General features: G+C 51.2%; 2 protein-coding genes across 2 annotated transcripts; one reads left to right on the forward strand and one right to left on the reverse strand.

The window, feature by feature from the left end:
* The first annotated feature begins 130 nt into the window (after positions 1 to 130).
* On the forward strand, positions 131 to 15,877 carry Iqcd (IQ motif containing D). The gene is made up of 5 exons (XM_051176546.1): positions 131 to 279; positions 9,485 to 10,291; positions 12,271 to 12,504; positions 13,386 to 13,457; positions 15,377 to 15,877. The coding sequence occupies exons 2-5, from the start codon at positions 9,572 to 9,574 to the stop codon at positions 15,773 to 15,775; spliced, it is 1,425 nt and encodes a 474-aa protein (XP_051032503.1). The 5' UTR covers positions 131 to 279; positions 9,485 to 9,571; the 3' UTR covers positions 15,776 to 15,877.
* Positions 15,878 to 18,069: 2,192 nt separating this feature from the next.
* On the reverse strand, positions 18,070 to 21,511 carry Rita1 (RBPJ interacting and tubulin associated 1). Its single transcript, XM_051176550.1, is given in 4 exon segments — positions 18,070 to 18,934; positions 20,337 to 20,626; positions 20,628 to 20,703; positions 21,261 to 21,511. Coding segments are annotated over 4 exon segments (942 nt in total). The 5' UTR covers positions 21,329 to 21,511; the 3' UTR covers positions 18,070 to 18,426.
* Positions 21,512 to 21,612: the final 101 nt, after the last annotated feature.

Raw genomic sequence — 21,612 nt, forward strand, 5'->3', positions numbered from 1 at the left:
AGGGCGGAGCGAAGAAGCTCCACCCCTTTCTCCCCGCTTTGGTCGAGCAACCAACGAGAATCCCGTGTCTTTCCATTGGCGAAACGTCAGGGATACGGTGGTTTTGATTGGTCGTCGTTCAGAAGGCGGAGCCAAGGCAGCCTGAGTAGAAGTTGAATGGTGAAAAGGAGGTCAGTCAAGCACAGAGTCCCGCCTTCTAAGATTGGCGCGTAACCTAGCAACACAGGGACCGCCGAGGTGGTTAACTGTGGGCAGAGAAACTTGCAGTTTAAGGAGCCGGTGAGTGACAGCGGGGAAGCCCCAGGGCTGCGTGTGGTGTGCGCTACTTGGACTCTCTGTCCAGTGACCCCCGAGGGGTCCTCGTCCCACTCCCGGACCATTTAGCTCCAGGGACTCATGCCTCTACTCTGCCTGGGTCCAGCCTCCTCTAGGCCTCCTGCAAGGACCACTGAGCATCCTCTTTAGATAATCCCATCTCCTGTCCCGTCCGCCCCTCATCCCTCAGTAGTACCATTTATGTAGACATCCCAGTGAACTTAGTTCAAGTAAGAAGGTGGGTCGTTTTGTTAGGCATTGGATGTCCCTACTAAGGACCCTATGTTTTCAGGTGAGCTTGCCCGGTGCAGGATCCTACCTTCAGTGTATGCTTAAATTAGGGGTTTGTTGTTTCTTTTGATTTTGAGACAGGGTCTCACTATGTGTAGTTCTTGTTGCCTTGGAATTCACTTTGTAGACCAGGCTGACCTCGAACTCACAGAGATCCGCCTGCCTCTGCCTTTGAGGGCTGGGTTAAAGGCACTCCTGGCCTAATTAATTTTTTTTTTTAAATTGTTGTTTGTTGAAGATTTATTTTTATTATTTTGATCACTATATGTGTATTGGTAGGGTACATGCATGTAAATTCAGAAAGGGATTTTGGATCCACTCGAGCCTGGAGTTGAAGTTACTGGCAGGCATTTGTGAGCTGCTTGACATAAGTGCCAGGAACTACACTCAGGTCCTCTGAAAGAGCCCTGCACACTTTTTTTTAAAAACTTAAAAGATTTGATTTGTTTATTTTGGGCCAGGCAGTGGTGGTGCATGCCTTTAATCCCAGAACTCGGGAGGCAGAGGCAGGCGGATCTCTGTGAGTTCGAGGCCAGCCTGGTCTACAGAGTGAGTTCCAGGACAGGCGCCAAAGCTACAGAGAAACCCTTCCTCGAAAAGCAACAAAGATGTGTTTATTTTAACTTTATGTGTATCTGTGAGGCCTACATGTATGTTTGTGCACGGTGTGTGTGCTATGACCAAGGAGGCCAGAAGTGAGGATTGGGGATCCTGGAGCTGGGGTTCCAGGTGGTTGTGAGACACTGTGTGTATGTGAGTGCTATTAGACCCCACACCATCACTCTACCTCAGTCATTTTGACTGTGTACAAGATTTTGATTATATCCTTGTCTTTGACATTAACTTTAACATTTAGCTCGTGCGTTTAAAATGTGATTCCCTGTGCGTCCTGAAGAGGAAGAATTTCTTGGGAAGACTGAATGAGGTGGGGCAAGGGAGAGTTGGCACGGGCACAGCCGCACAGTGACTGCTCCGCGAACTGTGGTGGTTCCCCGACGTGACTCACTCTACTTCAGCTCTTTCTGTCAAACACATTTCCAAGAGCATTTTCCTGGCTCACGCCGAAAATACTCACATATTTAACAGGTGTTTATTGAGTGCTTATTGTGGATGAGTGCTGGAGGCTACCTGAGCTGCACAAAGTGCTTGCTGTCTCTTAAAGTGGGGGAGGGGGGCGGCTGGACTTGTTCATTAAGAGCACACACTGCTTTTGCAGAGGACCCTCTCGGTTCCTCACAGCCACATCAAGTGGCTCACAGCTGTCTGCAACTCCACCTGCAGGTGATCCAGCCCCCTCTTCTGGCCCCATAGACACCTGCACTCATATGCACATAGCCCCTACATGCATACCAACACACACACACACACACACACCACACACACACACATACACACATACCACCACACACACATACCACATACAAACACACACACATACACACACATACCACCACATACACAGACATACCACCACACACACACACACCCCACCACACACACAAACACACACACACATACCACCACATATACACACATACCACCACACATACACACACATACACTTTTCCTTTGAGGTCCTAGTTAGTGTTCTTGGAATTAAAAGTGATCAGAATCAGAATCAAGAACATTTGGAATGGAGCATCAGGGGAAAGGTATCTTTGAACCTCAGCTTTTATTATAGCAACAGGTTAGATCCTGTAGTTAACAAAATATTTTAACACTAATGTTTTCAAATGCATATAGCAACAGGTTAGATCCTGTAGTTAACAAAATATTTTAACACTAATGTTTTCAAATGCAGGTGACCTTTTCTCTTTTAATTGACAAAGAAATGCATTTTCCTTCTAAAATTACTCAACACAGGTTTAATTATAAAGGACTAATGCAGGCTTGGTTGGAGAGATGGCTCAGTGGTTAAGAGCACTGACTGCTCTTCCAGAGGACCCGAGTTCAATTTCCTGCACCTATGTGGCAGCTCACGACTGCCTGTAACTCCTGTTCCCTGGGATCCAACACCCTCACACAGACATACATGCAGAGAGAGCCCCAATGAACATAACATAAAACTAAAGTTCTTTTTAACGGAGTAATGCAGGCCCAAAGTGCAGTTGGGTAGCACTGATTGTGCTGGACATGTAAGCTCTTAAGTTTTTCTTTGTTTTGCTCTGTGTTGCTTTTGGTTTCTTTTCTTTTCTTTTCTTTTTTTTTTTTTTTTTTTTTTTTTGACCTTAAGTTTAATCCCCAGCATCAAAACTCCAGGCAAACACATATTCTGTGCTTCTTACATGTATTAATTATATTGATATTTTACACTCTGGTAGGTAATTGATATTTTTTTTAAAGATGTAGAGTTTTATTCTTTGTGTCGCACCTTATTTTTACATGGGTGTTAGGGAGCTTCAGGTTTGAGCAGCAAGTATTTTACAGACTGAGCCATCTCTCTGGACTACAGTGTGTGTGTGTGTGTGTGTGTGTGTGTGTGTGTGTGTGTGTGTGTGTGTGTGTGTGTTTTCAGGTACGGTGCTTTCTCTGCAGAACAACTCTGGCTGTCCTGCAACTCACTCTGTAGACCAGGCTGGCCTCCAACTCACAGAGATCCTCCTGCCTCTGCCTCCCGCGAGTGCTGGGATTCAAGTTGTGTGCCATCATGCCACACCATACCCCAGCTTCTGGCCTGTGTTTTAAATTATATGTCATTTATTTAGTGTGTATGTGTGTGTGTGTGTGTGTGTGTGTATGTATGTGTGTGTGTATGTATGTATGTGTGTGTATGTATGTGTGTACATATACATATATGTGTGCATGTGCCTGTACTTGTGTGTATGTGTATATGTGTGTGCATGTGTATATTAGTGCTATGATAGAACCCAGAACATCATACATGTTAAACACATATACCACTCCCAGCCCTTCCTTTTTGAAACCCCAAAACAATGCACTGTACAGTCATGCGTGATTAGAAATACACATTTCTAAAGCATACTGAGACCAAGAAAGGAATTCAAGACGCCTGGCATGGAACCCAGATGAGGATTAAGTGTCCTTCCATAACTCCTTGGCTGTTCCTGCAAGGCAGAGTTTTCTTTGAACCTGGAACTTAACCACCCCAGGATCCTCCTGCCTCTGCGCCTGCTCTGTTCAATCTGTAGAGTGATGTGTGATAGTCATGCTTTAGGGATTCTTTCTTTTAATTTAGTTTTGTTTTGGTGTTTTGGATTTTTGAGACAGGGTTTCTCTGTATAGCTTTGGAACCTGTCCTGGAACTCACTCTGTAGACCAGGCTGGCCTCAAACTCACAGAGCTCCACCTGCCTCTGCCTCCCGAGTACTCGGATCAAAGGCATGAGCCACCACTGCCCAGCTGTATGTGAATGTTTTGCCTGGATGCATATATGTGCATGATGTTTGCAGTACCATCAGAGGCCAGAAGAGGGCGCTGTATCCCTTGGAACACTATTCCTGGTTGTGTACCTCCATGTGGGTGCTGAGAACCAAACCCCGGTCCTCTGCCAGAGCAACAGGCGCTCCTAACCACGGAGCCATCTCTGCTGCTCTCACTTTTTAGTGTTAGTAATAAAAGTCATAAAAGCTGGTTTGGCAGTATCACATTCACACAAGAGTTCTGTACATCCTGTCTCTCCCCTTTTTATGGGGGTTGAGGGAGCAGCCAATGCTTAGAGAGGGTGGTCAGCTCATCCAAACCCATATGGCTGGGTGGGAGCCACAGGAACTGGGCGCCAATTGAACTCAGTTATCACACAGTGAGCCCACTTTGGAACCTATAGAAGGTTAGGTGACCATGCCAAGGTCAGTCCCAAGCTGCAGAACATCGGCCACTGCAAGCAGCAACGTGAACAGCTATCCCCAGTTGTGACTGGCCACTGCCCTGTCTCTGAAGCACTGGAACCTCTGATCACAGCTGAGATCCTAGCTACTGACATCTCTACTTCCAGCTCTGCTGCCAAGCCCATCCCAGGGGTCTTCAGAACCACATATAGCCCACAAGATGTAGTTCCCAACTACACAGGAGGCTAAGGTAGGGAGGGCATCATGTGGTCAAGGCCAGACCCCACAATTTAGTGAGATCCTGTCTAGCAAACCAAAAACAAACCAGATGACATTGTTGTCTGGCTCTAAGTGAGGACGTCATATGGCTGGTAAACTCAGTGCTATTATTATTATTGGTGTTGGTGTGTGTGTGTGTGTGTGAGTGCCGGCATGCCACTGCACATGTGTGGAAGTCAAGGACGGCTCTGGGAAGTGGGTTTTCTCCCTACAGCATAGGTTCCAGGGATCGGGTTCCAGGGATCGAACTCAGGTCCTCAGTTTTGGTAGCAAGCGTCTTTACCCACTGACCTATCTCACCAAGCACGGGTGGCAGTTCCCTGTGTCCTCGTGTTTGACTGGGCTCCTGTACCACTCTCAGCTCCCTTGCTTGTGAAATGCAGGACATGGCATGACCTCGCAGGGACTCATCCCTAGGAAGTACTTTCGGTTTTCTGTTTGTTTTGGTTCTTCTGAGACAGTGTCTCCCTGTGTAGCCAAGGATGGTCGTGAACTTCTGACCCTCCTGCCTCTGCCTCCATAGTGCTGAGATCACGGGCGCATTTAGAACACATAGGTAAGTTCTAACCTATTGGCCAGTATTACAAAGAAGTCCTTAAACCAAGATGCCCTCTCCATACCCCATCCTCCCCACAGCCAGGATTGGATCTGTGAAATAGTCACAGGTTTCTTTCATCTTCTTTCCCATATGTGTGTGGGGGGGGGCTCTTTTTTCTTTTTCCAAAACCAGAGCACAGTAATAAATTTCCAACAGGCCTGTTTGAATGAAGTGGAGGCACATTTGCATGATAAAGATAAATCAATAGAACTCATGACAATTAAATCCTGGTGCATCGGCAGTCCCCACCCCCCACTTAACTCTCAGGGCAGAAATCTTAAAGAGGGGGAGGCTGGGTTGATGACAATTTCAGTATGAACGTTGGTTGCATCAAAAAGGACACGGAACACTCATTAGAATTCAAGGAAAAGATTCTCTTCTCGGGTAATTTCATCATTCACCCCTCTCCCCACACCTTCCCCTTCCCGGGTTCACCCAAATGAGCTGTCAAGAACTGATGGGCGTCTTGGTAATCAAAGAAAACAAGCTTGCCCTTTAAAGCCAAAGAGGCAATTTGGCTGAAAGCAAATTGGAAACATTCCCTGTGGCTCTGGGTTTCCAGCCTTCGTCTCCCAAGAATCCTGGGAGTTTTGACTGACACCTGCAGAACTCCCAGGACAACTTGGAACAGTGTGTCCATCCAACACTTCCTTCATTCATCCTGTGGCCTCTGGGCAGGGTCCTTCATCCTGAGAGGGTCCAGGGAGAGGCGCCAGAGCTGTCCAGGAAACTATAATCAGGAAAAGGCACCCTGGGAACTCACTCTGTGGGGGAGAGAGCAGGAAGTGGGAATGAGTCCCAGGGAAGCAAGATGGCACCTCCTTGGGCGAGGTCTTCCTTTAGCCTTGGAGGAGGTTGTCACTCTGAGGGTGTTTTGTCCAGCCAAGGAGCCTCCCATCCTTCACAACAGAGCTAGCACCTCTCTTCTCTGTCCTTAGACATGTTAGATACTTACCCAATTGACTCACCATCTGAGGTTTGGTGACCTAAAGACAGTGCACTGTGGCTCTGCCTAGCGCTTTCTCCTCCTCCATCTTTATCTGGTGCCACCATCAGTTCCTGGGCTGTTTGGTCACCTAAGGCTCTTTGACTGGATATCTGATCAGCTGAGCCTCTCTGATCACAAACACCAGAAATGCATGGAGGCTAAGCATAGCAAAGAGAACAATGCTGACCAACCAGGCCTCAGAACTCAGACAGGAGCCGAGAAAGTTCCCCCCCACCCCCCACTTCAGCCTGGGTTAGTAGGGTCTTTAGGAAGGAGCTGGGAGCTTGGCAGTTCCCACCCCTGAAGCTTCCCCTCAGCCAGAGTCCCTGCCCCTCAGACACAGTGGACAGGACGATGACTCTGATGGACAGTCCCACCAAGTCTACTGTTAGTCAGCGTTCTCGCCATGGCAAAGCAAGGTGAATGACTTGTAAGGCTGGTCTGTGGCTGCTGAGGCTGAGGCGAGACAGTGTATCACATCATGGCAGAGCCTTGAGAGATGAGCTTGCTCTCTTCCAGTTGGAGAGACAGAAGGGAGGGAGGAGAGAGACAGAGAGAAAAAAAGAGAGACAGCCCCAGTCACCGAAGAACCTTGCACCACCTAGGTTAATCCCAGCAGAGGGGCCAGAGGCAGAAGCAAGAGAATGTTTGTGAGTTCAAGGCTAGCCTGGTCTACATAGTGACTTTCGGGCCAGCCAGGGCTACATAGTAAGACTCCGTCTTAACACTCACCCACCGCCCAAAAAAGAAAACCCCAACAACCTCCCCTCCAGGCCCCACCTCTTAAAGAAAGGTCTCTGCATGGCCATGGTGCCGTGGGCTAGGGACCAAAGCTTTAACACATGAACCTGTGGGGTTGTATGCAAACCAGAGCTACTGCCTATGATGGGGGAGGCTGTTTCCTGAGGAAAACCTGGTGCCTTTACCTGACAAGGACACAGACTTGAGTAGACAGAGACAGCAATGCCACTGTCCCCTCCAGTGACAGCAGCTGGGAACTCAGAGTCCAAAAGTGAGTCCTCTGCCCTCCGCTCCACACACGACCTCCAGGCTTCCCTAGTCACAGTGTGTAACAAACCCCGAGCCCCCGCTTCTGTTGGCAGGAACATCTTTGGAGAAGGGAAAGATGGTGAATAATTAATCAGATCTGTGTGGGGACATCAGAGCCAGCCAGCAGGGCAAGGAACATGAAGAAGGGGCAGGCTGAACATGGAGATGGCATTCATACATGACACTGTGGTGGTTCAGACTCACACTTCAGTTTCCCTGGGACTCACCATGTCCAAGTCCTGTACTCGAAACTTCCATTGAACCCAGGGATTCCTCCTTATGGCAAAGGGAGCCAGGCCCCACCCCCAGGGGTAACCAGACCCAGTGGAGCCACTGCCAGGTCCCTCCACGGCCACTGTGTTACCAAAGCCACAGGAAGTTTTGTTTTGTTTTGTTTTTTTGAGACAGGGTCTCACTATGTAGCTCTTACTCTGTAAAACAGAGTCTCTGTCTCAAACTCCTGTCTCTGCCTCCCGATTGCTGAGATTAAAGGTGTGTGCCACTACCACCTGCTTGCCAACAAAATTATTGATTTCTGATGTCACCATTGAGTTTTCTGAGACAGTTGCTCAGACAAACCTTTTACTTTGTAATAATTGTGAACTTGTAGAAAACCTGCCTAGATAATACACGTTCTCTGCAGGCCTCATTCAGATCCCCAAAATGTTACTTCATAGGTCAGAACTAAGGAAGTAACGTTGTCAAACCTGGTGTGGCCCCAGTCCTCACACTTGGGGATGGAGGCCGGAGGTTAAGGGCACCCTCTCGCACATAGCAAGTTCCAAGCCAGCCTGGGCTACACGAGGCTCTGCCTCAAAAAAAACATGTAAGTTAGATGCTATTGATACAGATCTGCTAAGCAAACCTTGGACTTAGTGGCTTCCCAGCTGTTACACTGATGTCCTTCTCTGTTTCAGAACCTAGTCCAGACAGCGGTTCTCAACCTTCCTGACGCTGTGACCCTTTAGTACAGTTCCTCATGCTGTGGTGACCCCCAACCATAAAACTATTCAGCTGCTACTTCATAACTGTAATTTTGCTACTGTTATGAATCGTAATATAAATATCTAATACTCAGGATACCTGATATGCAAACCCAATGGGGGTCACGACCCACATGTTGAGAACCACTGGTCCAGGACATGAATTGATTTGTCTCAAAATACAAGGAAGGGATGGATAAATGAAGACACCCAATGGTGACCTCTGGCCTGCATGTGGACATGTAATATGTATGCACACATACACACAGGTGCACACACCACACACACGTATACACACACACCCCACACACTCATCCATACATACATGCACGCATGCCTATCTACACACACCAGCACTCCATGCACATGCACACTACACGGGCATGCGCACATGCACACACCTAAACACACACACTCCTGACACGTGTTTTTGCCGCATTGTTGGCTGTGACCTGCTCAGCTCTGCCTGTGTCTTGTCCCGTTCACGTCCTATTCCGTGACCTGTTCTACGGGCGACCATGTCCTCTCCTACTCTGGCCCATCCTGCACTGTCCATGTCCCATTCTACTCTATGACCTGTGGTGGCTTGTCGCAGCTCCCCTGTGTGCCGGGCCACTGACCCGGCACACCGTGTCCCAGGCGCTCGGGGTCGACATGGGGAGGCAATGCAAGTGAGGGCGGGCCATCGCGTCGTCCACTCTCTGCTTTGCTTGGACAGTGCCGCGGCTTCAACTCCTCCAGGGTCTGCCGCCCCTGAGACCCCACTCATATCTTCCCCCTGAGTGGCTCCCTGCTGCTGACACTGCTGGGTGACCTCAGCTGCCTAAAGCTGGCCTCTCTATGTTTCTGCCGCTTGGGTAACCGCCATATGAAGGTCCTCAGGATGGTGAGTGTCTCTTGCCTGGTGTATGTGCCTGGGACTCCTCTCCACCCTCAGTTCTCTAACTCCAGTGGCTCATTCAAGCCCCAAGCATCATCACGATGCTAAAAGACAAGCCTGGCAGGGTGGTACACACCTACAATCCCAGCAGCTGTGTCAGGGGTGAGGACAGACTAGGCTATAAGAGACCCTCTCTCAAAACCAAACAAAAACTGAAATCAAAACAAAAACCCCAAAGAGTTAAAAAGTAGCTCCCAGGTTCTATAGAGTGGTTGCCGTGGCCATCGCACCTAATAGCCACCCCTTCCTTTGCAGGATTGCTGATTGAAAAGCCAGAAGAGCTTTGAGTTGTCTGACGGCTCAGTACCAGGGTATACAGAGGCAAAGCCAGCTGCTCCAAAGATGGCCTTGGACATCTACAGCATGGCCCCTTCCTACCATGGGCTGGCCATCCACAGAATCCCACTGAGGACAGACATAATCCCAGTTGAGCCAATGAAGACCTTGGCCCCATCCAAATCCAAGCTCAGCACCATTGAGGCCAAGAGAATCATGTCAGTCCTGGATGAGGCCATACAAAAAGTGGGGCTGGTGACCCTGATGTCCTATGTCGAGTCCCACCAAGAGGTTCTGGAGGGAATGTTCCCCGAAGACCTCGTGAGGGCCATCAGAGAGCATTTGGACATTGGCCACGTCCTGCTGGAGGGTGCCAGCATCCTACAGGAGAAGCAAAAACAGCTGGAGAAAGAGGAGGAAGCGGATGAAGCCTGGTTCCGGGAGCACCTACTGTCCATAGAGCTATACAAGGCCAGCCTGTGGCCACTGACACACCAGTTCCGAGATTCCACCAAGACCATCCTGAGGCTTCTGCTCAGTGATTCCCAGGTGTCCACGCTACTGCAGGTGCAGGCTCCAGGCAGAAGCCCAGGGGCGCAGCACCTCCTCGAAGGCCTGATGGAGCTTCGGAGCTACCTCTTTGAAAAGCTCCTCACCAGCCCTATGGAAGTAAGGGAGAAGAACCAGTTCATACAGGACATCAACCGGAGGAATGAAAGGAACCAGGAAGTCATTGATGCCCTCCAGGCTGAGCTGGCGGAGGTGCTGAAGAGTAAGGAGTCGGAGGTATACTTCCCAGCATCCCTCGGGTTCTGGGACAAACTGCGCCCCGCCCGAGCAGCCAAGTCTCTTTTGGGACTTGGGTTTTCTCTCATTGATTCAAATAGCTTCCTCTTCGTTGACTCCATAGAGATCATCCCGAGCATTTCACTAGGAGGTATGTCTTTAAATAAACCCAGCTTCAAGAGCTCACAGGACCCACCCAGGAGGGCATTAAAGAATTAGTTGAGTGCTGTTTGGTAGTATGAAGGTAAGGACAGGGCACTATGAACAGATGAGAACTGAATTCGGGCCAGAAGGACCAGGGACATTGCCTCTAAGACAAGAAGGATTAAAAAAAAGGGGGGACTGAGCCAGACAAGTGAGAAAGGCCTTTCCAGCCAGGGGTTGGTAAACTGTCTTTGTCTCCAGCAAAGTGGGTTCTTCTTACATAGGAGAGATATCAGACAAATGGGGGAGGGCTTGTACTGACTGCTCGGTGATTAAAAGTGCGTACTGTTCCTTTGAGTCAGAGACTCACTATCCAGCCTTGGCTGGTCTGGAATGCCAGAGACCAGGCTGGCCTTGAACTCATGGAGATCCCCCTGCCTGTGCCTCCGGAGTGCTGGGATTAAAGGCCTGTGCCATCACGCCTGGTATATACTGCTCTAGCAGAGCAGAAGAGTTCAGGTCCCAGCACCTATGTCCAGCCACTCACAAATACCTGTAGCTCCAGCTCCCAGGGATGTCGCCCTCTTCTGGGCACCACAGGGATCTGCATTCATGTGCACATATACACACACAAACACGTGTGCATACTCACGCACACACAGATTTTTAAAAACTATATTCAATCTTGAAAGAAATCTGAAACCCAAGAGTATTGAAGCAAAAGTGAAGAGTGAAAGCCTATTACGAAAAAAGTACAGGGCTGGCCAGTGGTGGCGCACACATTTAATCCCAGCACCCTGGAGGCAGAGGCAGGTGGGTCTCTGTGAGTTCAAGGCCAGCCTGGTCTACAGAGTGAGTTCCAGGGCAGCAAGGGCTACACAGAGAGACCCTGTCTCAAGAAAAGTACAGGGCTGGGCATGGCTCAGTGAATGAAAAGCTTTCTGTACAAGCTGGGGATGGGGAACCTGAGTTTGAGCCTTGGAGCCCATTTCTTCTTTTTTTTAAGTTGGTATGGTGGTGTACCTCTATAATCTCAGCATTGGGGAGGCAGGGACAGGAGGTCCCTGAGATCCGTGGAAAGTCAGCTTCGCCTAAGCCAACAAGCTGCAGGCCAATGAGGTACAGCAGGCTACTCTATAGCTGTGAACACTGAGTTGTGTTTCATCTCTTGGAAGGGTTTGAATACTTGAACATCCAGAGGTTCTGCAGGCAGCTTAAAGCATACCTGTATGTGCGTACCAACCAACCCCCTGCCCCAGACTTGACTACGTAGTGTATTATAATGAGTCCCAGGGAGGGTCAGTCACAACTCAGATCTGTCCCATCCTGAAGGGCGTGGGTCCTCAGCGGCTACTGTCTTCCTGAAGCCTGCTTTCTTTTTGGCTCCATATCTCATCTCCAAAGGATCACACACTACACAGGCTGGGCCCAGTGGGCCAGTGACCTCCACACGACTCTGCTGTTAGTGTGGAAGCAGCCCAGAACAGTATCAGAATGAAAGGGCGGGGTCCCAGTTCATTGACAGATGTGGCTGTTTGTTTGGATCTGGCCTCTGAGCCTGTGTTTGCTGACCCCTTTCCTAGGTGGAGGGGAGCATGTGGTCCCAGGCCCGAGATGCGCATTAAGCCTGGCTGGTTCTGAACCCTAAGGGAGGGCACAGCCAATGGCCAGCTGCCCCTGCGATTGTGTGTGTGTGTGTGTGTGTCTGTGTGTGTGTGGGGTGTGTGTGTGTGTGTGTGGATGTGCGTGTGTGGGTGTGTGTGTGGGTTGTGTGTGGGTGTGTGTGGGTGTGTGTGGCTGTTAACAGGGCCCCACCCTCACTGTTCCCGCCCTAGGTGGAGAAGGAGAACTTTGTGATCCAAGAACTGAAGAACCACCTGCACCAGGTGTTCAAGTTCTCGGAGAACAGCCTCCTCCGCACGAAGCAGGAGGCCGAGAAGCAGCAGAAGGTGGATTACCGGGCCTCCCAGGCTCGGCTGGCCAAGATACAGCAAGAGATCCTAGCGCTTCGATCACAGTACCACAACCTGGTCATGGAGAATCGGGAGATAGAGCAGGCCCTGAGGAAGGTGCCCTGAGGTCTCGGGGAGAACAGAGCGGGCAGGGCAGGGCTGGCCCAGGAGTGGGGAAGCCCAAGACAGGTGGCGTGTCCTGGGAGGCCTGGGGTGTGGGGGGACACAAACAGGCAGCAGCCAGACTTCCCTCACTACCATCTCAGAGTTCACCCGTGGAGGAGGCCGTGTCTAGCTTTATTCTTTTCTATGGCGGAATGTGTTCTGTTTTACGCATGGGGGAAATTTCTTTCTTTTTTTCTGAGACAAGGTTTCTCTGTGTGGCGCTGACTGTCTGTAGACCAGGCTGGCCTTGAACTCACAGAGATCCTCCTGCCTCTGCCTCCCGAGTGCTACTGCCTGGTACCATGCCCAGTGCTTTATTTTTCTTTACGTTTTTATTTTATGTATATTGGTGTATTGCCTACATGTATGTCTGTTTGTATGTCTGTGTATCACATGTGTGCAGTGCCCTCAGAGGCCAGAATAGAAGGTTGGGTTCCCTTCAACTGGAGCTACAGAGGGTTGTGAGCTGGGATTGAACCTGGGTCCTCTGGAAAAGAAACCAGCACTCTTAACTTCTGAGCCCTCTCTCCATCTCCAAGTACATTTGATTTTTAAACTTTGGGCCTCATTCGTGCTAGGCAAAGGTTTCTAGCCACACCCCTAGCTGGGAGCTGACCCTTTAAAGCAAACTCTGTGTGTGTGTGTGTGTGTGTGTGTGTGTGTGTGTGTGTGTGTGCGCGCGCGCGCGCGCGCGTGCACGTACGCCTATGTGGAGATCAGAGAACAGCTTTGTCCTGCCACCTTGTGGGACCAGGGGCTTGAACTTGAGTCCTAAGTTCCTGTACCTACCCACTGAGCCAGCTTAGTGTCCCTGGGTTCTGTTTTTGTTTAAGAAAAAATATAAAGTGGAGACAGAAATTGAGAACTGGATCCAGAAATATGACATGGAGATGAGCGAGAAGCAGGTATGTGGATGCTGGGGGGGTCCCTCCTGGGGACTAGAGGGGTTGCGAGTGGGGTAGGAGCTGCCCGAGATGGCCTAGGCATGAGCCTCTCTGGAGATCCTTTGCCTAAAGGGGCATGCCCCTGTGGGAGGTCTGTGGGAGGTGGGGGGTGCAGGGCGGGAAACTGATGAAGGCCAGACCCATCCAGAGGGGTGTGGCTGCATCTAATATCCAGTCCTATGGTCCCCTCCTCCAGCCTGGCCCTTTCCTGCCTGCTTCCAGTTCAGTGGGCCACCCCCATTACTGTCACTCAGCATTCGCTGAGCGTCTGAAAGGTGCCAGGCTCCAGGATAAGGCGGGAAGCATAGACAGTCCTTCCAAACTGGCGTGGCTCATCAGCTGTGTCACCCAACACCCGTTGGCCTTCTTGAGTTTGCATCTAACCATGAGGGACACAGGCTGCAGTGTCTGTCCTGGGACCCTGGGGGAAGGGTCAATGAGACACCATTACTGAGTGTGTCTGAGCCCCCAACTAGGTCTAGATAGAGTCCTGACCCGGAGTGGGAGCCTGTATGACCACACCTACTCGCTGGTGACAAGGGTGGCCCTGGCCTGGGAAGGCCTGGAGAGCTGAGGGTTCACCCCAGACAGTTTAAGGCAAGCCGGGGCCCCTCTCGCCCTGACCACAGTGCCCTCCAGGTTCAGGAGCTGTGTGGCTGGAGCCTGTTCCATGAGCCCCAGTGGAGGCTGCTTATGTGGCTGGGATGCAGCTGGATGGTCCAACACCGGCCTAATGTGCACAGGGTCCAGTACTACAGACAATTGCTACAAACAGAGTCCACTGAGGGCCACAGGATCCTTGCTGGGCAGGGACCCTGTTCGCCCAGTCCTTGTCCCCGAAGTGCTCCGCCCTCAGTAGAGTCTGGGTAGATGCTAGTGGAAAGACTGGGTAGAGAGAGAGGAAAGAGGGGGAGGCTGGTGTGAATTGCAGCGAGAGGGGCGACGGAGTGAGAGGGGACCTTGGGGTCACCCAAGGCAGGTCTTTCTGCTCTGGGCCTCTGTGAAGCTGCCTCATGGGCGGCAGTTCCCCCCCCCCACACACACACACAGTGCCACGGCATCCTCAGGAGCCAACTTTGTCACGGTGATGAAACACGGTGAGAACAGAGTTCTGGAGAGTTCAGTCCATGGTCACATGACCCCACTGCCTTGAGCCTGAGGTGGGAATGTCACAGAGGGCAGCAGAAATGTCGACTCTGAATGAGTTTTCATGATTCAGTCACCACTCAACAGCGCCACCTACTGGGCGACTAGACCATGTGTCTGTGAGGGGCCACTGAAGCCAGAAGGTCGCTTGATCCCAGAAACTGTCCCTGGTATTTGGAATTGTCCGGAAAACCAGAAGCTTAAAAGGGAATCTCGTTAAGGTGCAGAGAAGCTAGACTTCAAAGCTAGGGTCAGCGACTGGGATGCTTGCTATACATACGCGAGAACCTGAGTTTGCATCCCCAGCACCCATGTATGAAGCTGAAGGCTGCAGTGTGCAGTTGTAATCACAGTGCCGGGAGGCAGAGACAAGCAGATGCTGGGAGTTTGCCAGCCCAGTGACACCAGCAAGCTCCAGGTTCAGTGAAAGATCCTGCCTCAAAAAGTAAGGTGGAAAGAAAGATTGAAGAGGAAGCCTGATGTTGACTCCTAGCCTAAACACACAGGCACGCACTCAAGCACGCACCCCATGCATTCACATGTGCACTTACACAAGAACACACACACTTAGATCTGCCCAACTCACAGCCCTTGTTCCTCCCTCCACCCTGAGATCTGTTCAGTTGGGTCCTTCCTGCAGTGAGCCCAGGTGCAGACAGGGTTGGGGCGGAAGCCGGGGCGCATGGAGAGGAGGGAGGCCATGCCAGGTGCCCCCAGCCCTGTCCCTCTCTTAGGACGAATACGAAGACCTGGAGAGCATCCACAAAGAGGAGAAGCTGCAGCTGGAGGAGCTAAAAGAGAGGCACGCGGTGCTGGTGGAGGAGTTCGCTCAGATCCGTGCCGAGAGTGAGATCAACTCCAAGAAGCGGGTGGAGGCTGAGCGCGAGATGGTGCGCATGGTGAGGGCCGCCACGCTCATCCAGGCCGTGTGGAAGGGCTACCTGGTGCGCTCCATGCTCAGGTCCAAGAAGAAGAAGCGAGGCAAGGGCAAGGGCAAAGACAAGGGCAAAGACAAGGGGAAGGGCAAGGAGAAGAGCAAGGAGAAAAGCAAGGAGAAGAGCAAGGAGAAGAGCAAGGAGGAGAAGGGTAAAGAGAAGAAAGCCAAGGGCAAGGCCAAAGGCAAGAAGAAGTAACTGCTGCCCGGCCAGGCTCCGCCCCTGCCCAGCCTCAACCACGCCCTGCCGGATCTGAACCGCGCCCCCACCCCGCCCCAGCCCTTCCGCCCGTAGCTTTAACGATGGCTAAAATTAAACAAACAAACAAACAAACAAACAAAAAACCTCATAAGCTCACTCAGAAACCCTCAAGGGCTCACTCTTCAACAGATGACTCTACCTCAGGATGAGACTGTGTTGCTCATGGGGTGCAGCACCCTTAGGAGGGTGCAAGCTCTGAGACCCCTTCTTCCCAGTCCCCAATGAAGGGACAACTTCATTGAGAAATGAGGCCCTTGTTCCAGCCCAGGAGCTACTGTGGTTGCCATGGAGACATCATCACTGGGCAGCCCTGGCCTGCCCTGGGACTGTCCATCCACTCACAGCTCCATCCACCCTTTAGCTATGAACCTTTGGCATGGCCACCGTTGGTTGTTAGGATTTCATAAACTGAGAATTATACCATAGAATCCTAAAGCCCTTTATGTGAGGATCACATCACCCTGACATCCCAATATGTGGCTGCATCTTCCATGGTGCAGCAGTAGCCACCCTGCAAGTTTATTTTGAGACAAAGTATTCTTCTGTAGCCCAGGCCGGCCTGGAACTTATGGTGATCCTCATGCCTCTGATTGCTAAATGCTGAATTTACAGGCATGAGCCACCTCTTCTGGCTGATTCCTTCCTCCACTTTAAAATACAAAGGATGGCCAAGGGGGTGGGGGTCATGGGGGTGCATGCCTTGCCTTAATCCCAGCACTCGGGAGGCTGAGGTAAGAGGATCTCTGAGTTCAAGGCCAGCCTGGTCTACAGAGTGAGTGCCAGGACAGCCAGAGCTACATGGGGAAACCCTGTCTGTGAAAAAACAAAACAACAACAAAATAGGATTATTTTATTTATGTGGCTGTACCCATGGAGTCCACAGCTAGGTACAAAATTCATTGGAACTAGAGTTACAGATGTTTGTGAGCCACTTGAGGAGGGTGAGGACATCTGAATTCAGGGCCTCTGTCCCCACTTTTTTTTTTGTAGCCTTGGCTGTCCTAGAACTAGCTCACTAGCTCTGTAGACCAGGCTGGCCTCAAACTCAAAGATCCAGCTGCCTCTCCTTTCCTTAAGAGGTGTGTGTGTGTGTGTGTGTGTGTGTGTGTGTGTGTGTGTGTATACATCACATGCATGCCTGATGCCTCCAGAGGTCAGAGGGTGTTGGGTCCCTCAGAACTGGAATTATAACCCACCTGATGTGGGTGCTGAGAACCAAGCCCAGGTCTTCTAGAAGAGCAGTAAGCACTCTCTAGTGCCCCCTCCCCCAACCTTTTGTCGTTCCCATCAGGCTGCCCCCGTCCTGTCCCCCCATTTCTGTGACACCACAGCCTGGTATTAACCACACTCGGAGCCTGGTATCAACCACCTGGTGGGATCACCCTGGGCTCCAGCTGACTTTTAGTATAGGCGGAGAAGAACGTGGTACTAGCCCCTGCCTATCGACATGAAGGGAGGGGACAGAAAAACAGGAGGCAGACTAACCAATCCTTTGTGAAAGTTCTAGAAGCTTAAACATCCCACATTGCTAAGGTGCAGTATATCTGTGCCCAGATACAGCTGTCTGACCTCTGCAGGTGATTGATTGCACATGTTCCTGGGCCTGGCTATACCTAGACAATAGTGAGATGCCCATGGGGATCCATGAAATGCTCAGGAAGGGAGGGGGACCAGGAGAGGCTCAAGACCCCATTGTCATCATCCAGGGAAGGAGGACCTGAATGAAGCTCTGAGGCCCAGGGCCCCACAGCAGTGCAGGGCAGGGCAGTACCCAGCAGCCCAGGCCTAGGGCTCTGCATACGCCTGTCCCTGCCTGCCTTTTCCACCTGGCTCATCACTAAGTCCTGTTCTGTTTTGTTGGGGGCGGAGGTTGCTGGGCATTGATCCCAGGGCCCCATTCATGTATGCTGGGTAAACTACATCCCCACCCCCTAACAAGACAATTGCTATCAAAAGACTCTTCTTATGTCCTGAGCTGGCAAGAACCACCCACCCACCCATGAATGGAGTCACAGGGCAGACAGGATCGGAGTAGACTAAGCATTACTTGAGGTCCTCAGACCTCAGCAGCCAGTGTCATTTCTGTCACATACTTAAATCACCTGTGGTTCTGTTTAACTCTACTATTTAAATCCACCGAGGCCTTTACTTAAGGGGGGGGGGTTAAAATGTAACACGCCACTGGGCTTTGATGAGCTAAATACATTTAATACGTGGAATAAATACACAAATATTACTGTCTCCCCATGTTCCACCCTTGGGGTCCACACACAGCCCGGGAAAGTCCTTCAAGGCCCCCAGACTCCTGTAGAAACTGAGTCCTGAACAGGAAGCTGGGTGAGGTTTGGCACCCATGAACAAAGAGGCTGAGAAATGGCCAGAAGGATGTCTCAAGGACCCCAAATACCCTGCAGAGAGGGTTAGGGACATCCGGAGCTTGTGGGGACAAAGGAAAGTATGGCCTATCCTCACCATGGAGCCCCACAGAGGCTTCTCCAGTGCTTGGGGACCCTGGAGACACTGGTCCCCAGAGGGCCCCACCTGTGCTGAGTCCTTGCTGTGAGCCAAAGGCTTACCTGCTGAGAGCCTCATTTCCAAGGAGGCTTTGGCTTGGGAGGGGCAGCTCCTCGTTGAGGGGCAGCTGACCCTGAAACACTGCCTGACCGTGCCTTGGGAGTAACCAGGGGACTCTGGACAGTCATCCTTGATGTGGAAGACCGGGGACTCCAAGGTCCATTGGTCTGGGGGACACTGGCAGCTGGATGACCCATGCTAGGGACACTCAGGTGGGTGAGTGAATGGGAACGCCTCCGCCCCAGAGAGTGGGGAGCATTCAACCCCTCCTGGGATGTTTTCTGGGAGCCCGAGGTCATGCTGGGTTCTGTCCTGGAGGGTCCATCTGGGTGAATGGCTCGAAGTGGGGTCTCCCTGGAGCGAGGTGAGTGGCCGTCTCTAGGAGTGGGTGGTGGCGTCCAGAAAAGGGTCCTGAGCTTGGCAGCATCTCCCATGGCTGTCCGAGACCCCTCCTTGCTGGGGTCCTGTGTCCGGGAGCCGAACAGTGACTCATCACAGTAGGACGGGGTGTGGCCAATCAACCTAGGAAAAAGGGAAGGGTGCAGTGACCTGGGGTGACACATTAAAGCCCTCTACAACCTTACTCCCTCACCAGCAGGGGGGAGCAGTGGGGGCCTGCCTGGCACCCTCAGGGGGCCCTGAATTGTTCAACAGGCTCATAGGTATCAGCCCAAAGTAGCTTGGGGCTTGTTTCCCTCTTCTCCTGGAGACAGACATGATGGAGAGGGGAGCAGTCATAAGAAGGACCCTCACTTGAAGCACCTCATGAACTCCACCATCAAGAATCCTAACTACAGCCATTCCTTGATATATGGGGGGGGGCACTCCAGTAACCCTTGTGAGTATCTGTACATGCTGAAGTCTTATGCATCAAATGACAGACACCCTCCTGAATTTACTCAGGTCCAGATTAATGGAGTAATGAAATTCATTAAGTGCTATGCACACAGTAGTCACACTTGTTTAGGAACAACAATAACAACAAAAAAAAAACTATAAGAGCTTGGGCCAGCAAGATGGTTCAGTGGGTATGGGTGCTTCAATCCTCAGGACCCACATGGTAAAAGGAAAGGACAAGTTGTCCTTTGACCTCTACCAGTATACACCCCTCCCATACAAAAATAGCCAAATACAAGCAGACTTTTCAAAAAAGTCTCTATGAGCTCAACAGAGATGCATTTTTCTTATTTGGGAGGGCTGAAGTTTTTTTTTTTCCCCCCAAGAAATTTCCTTTAAAAATATTTTAAATTTATCATTACTATGTGTATGTGATGTGACTATGTAGGCGTGTTCAGACAGGGCACACATAGGGAGGTCATTCTGTCCTTCCACCTCTATGAAGGTTCCGGCAATCACAGGTCACCAGGCTCAAAACAGGAGCCTCTACCCATTGAGCCATCTCACCAGCCAACACCACCACTGATCAAGCCCTTCCTAAGCATTCGGCAGCTATGCCAAGGTATTCCCCACTCTCTGAGTATACTGCGGCACAGAGAAGTCAAGGCGCTTGCCCACCGCCACACAGCAGGTGGATAGCAGCTGAACCAGGGAGCTCAGTGGCTAAAATGAAGGCCAGTTTCAACTGTCAACTTGGCAGGATCTGGGATCACCTGGGAGGAGAGTGCAGAGAGGGACGGCTAACTATGTCAGGTTGGCCCATGGGCGTGCCTACGAGGGACCTTCCTCTGTGTGCATGGAAGTGTATGCACCATGAGTGCCTGGAGTGTCTGAAGGGGGGGGGATGCTCTGGAACTAAAGGAAAGGAAAAGAGTCATGTGACCTGCTGTCTCTAGCCCCCACATCGGGCCTGCAACCACAAGCCAGAATAAACCCCTGCTGGCCTAAATATTTTATCACAGCAACCAGAAAAGTGACCAAGACAGCCACCCTTACTTAGTCCATCAGCACACCCCCACCCTGTTACCTGTATTTGTTTTTCTTTCTTGGTGTGAGGTTTGGGGTGCTGCCCCTGGAGGGGGTCGACTCACAATCTCTCTTGACCAGAGAAACCTTCGGTGGTTCTGGGCCCACTCCTCTTGTCCCGTTACTGTTCTGCACCCATGGTGGGTCAAAGTCTGGTGGGGTGGGCCGGGTTCCCGAAGGGCTGCCAAACAGGGTCTCGTCCACATAGGATGCCCTGGCCTTGACCCTGTAGCTTCTGGGACTGCGGTGCTGAAGGTGGAGCGCCTGCATCCCACCGCGGGTCAGTGCCACCAGGATCTTCACTGCCGTCAGTGGTCAAGGGAGACAGTGTCTGTGCTCTGCCTGCCAGACTCAGCCTCCAGGGCTCCCTGTGGAAAGGGTGAGTGAGCTGAGAGCAGGATCAGGTGAGTAACAGTGGCAACCCGGAGTCTCAAGGCAAGGGCCTTTTCCTGCTGAGGGAAAGGGACTGGTCTTTCTCAAAAGGGGACTACCAATTCAGGAGGCATCTTGGAAATGAATCACTTCCATGACCCATCCTACCCAGGGTTTCTTGTAGCTCAAGCTGGCCTGGAACTCATTATATTCTACAGCCAATGACCTTTACTCTGATTCCTGCCTCTACTCCCCATGTAGAAAGAACTGCACGATTGTCTGGCGTCTGAAATGCACGGGTTCGAAGCCCATGGTCTGTGCAAGCTGCAGGCTAAGGAGGCACTCTTGTCTTTTTAGTTGTCAAGACAGGGGAAAAAATGCTGTCAGCAAATATTTAATGAATAAATAGATACACACGTTTAGCCTATGGTGTATGCTCAACAAATATTTACAGTAGGACTACGGGCGTACAGTGGCATAGCACCAACCAGAAAAACCCAACTATGGTGGGAGGGAAAAGGGACTCCCAAGTCACTGTCGCTCCCACGCCTACCTTGTGCAAAGCACTTTGCAAATGTAGGGCGTTCTAGTTCTCGCCAATCGCCCCGTTCGGTCTCTCATATTAAATCCATTTTCCCCGACCAGAACTCAGGCTCGAAACAGAGGAGTACAGTGCACCAGTCAAGTGTACAAATCTGAAAGCGCAGGCATCGCCGAAATTCCTCCGTGCCCGGAGATTTTCCTACCGGGGCCTCTGGCCAGCAAACTCCAGCTCCGCCACAAGTCCCCGCACAGCACAGCAAGCACAGCGGTGCCACAGCGACACACACCCACGCGCATCCCGCGCTGGGCAACAGGACGCATGGCCCGCCCCTGCGCATTTGGTACGTTCCTCAGGCCACACC

The sequence above is a fragment of the Phodopus roborovskii genome, unplaced genomic scaffold (assembly GCF_943737965.1).
Source record: "Phodopus roborovskii unplaced genomic scaffold, PHOROB, whole genome shotgun sequence".
Classification (NCBI taxonomy): domain Eukaryota; kingdom Metazoa; phylum Chordata; class Mammalia; order Rodentia; family Cricetidae; genus Phodopus; species Phodopus roborovskii.

Excerpts from the sequence above, each read along its gene's own strand:
- Iqcd (XM_051176546.1), top strand. The coding sequence starts at position 9,572 with ATGGCCTTGGACATCTACAGCATGGCCCCTTCCTACCATGGGCTGGCC. Across the intron at positions 10,292-12,270 it reads TGAAGAGTAAGGAGTCGGAG|GTGGAGAAGGAGAACTTTGT; the intron begins GTATACTTCCCA and ends TTCCCGCCCTAG. Across the intron at positions 12,505-13,385 it reads TAGAGCAGGCCCTGAGGAAG|AAAAAATATAAAGTGGAGAC; the intron begins GTGCCCTGAGGT and ends TTTTTGTTTAAG.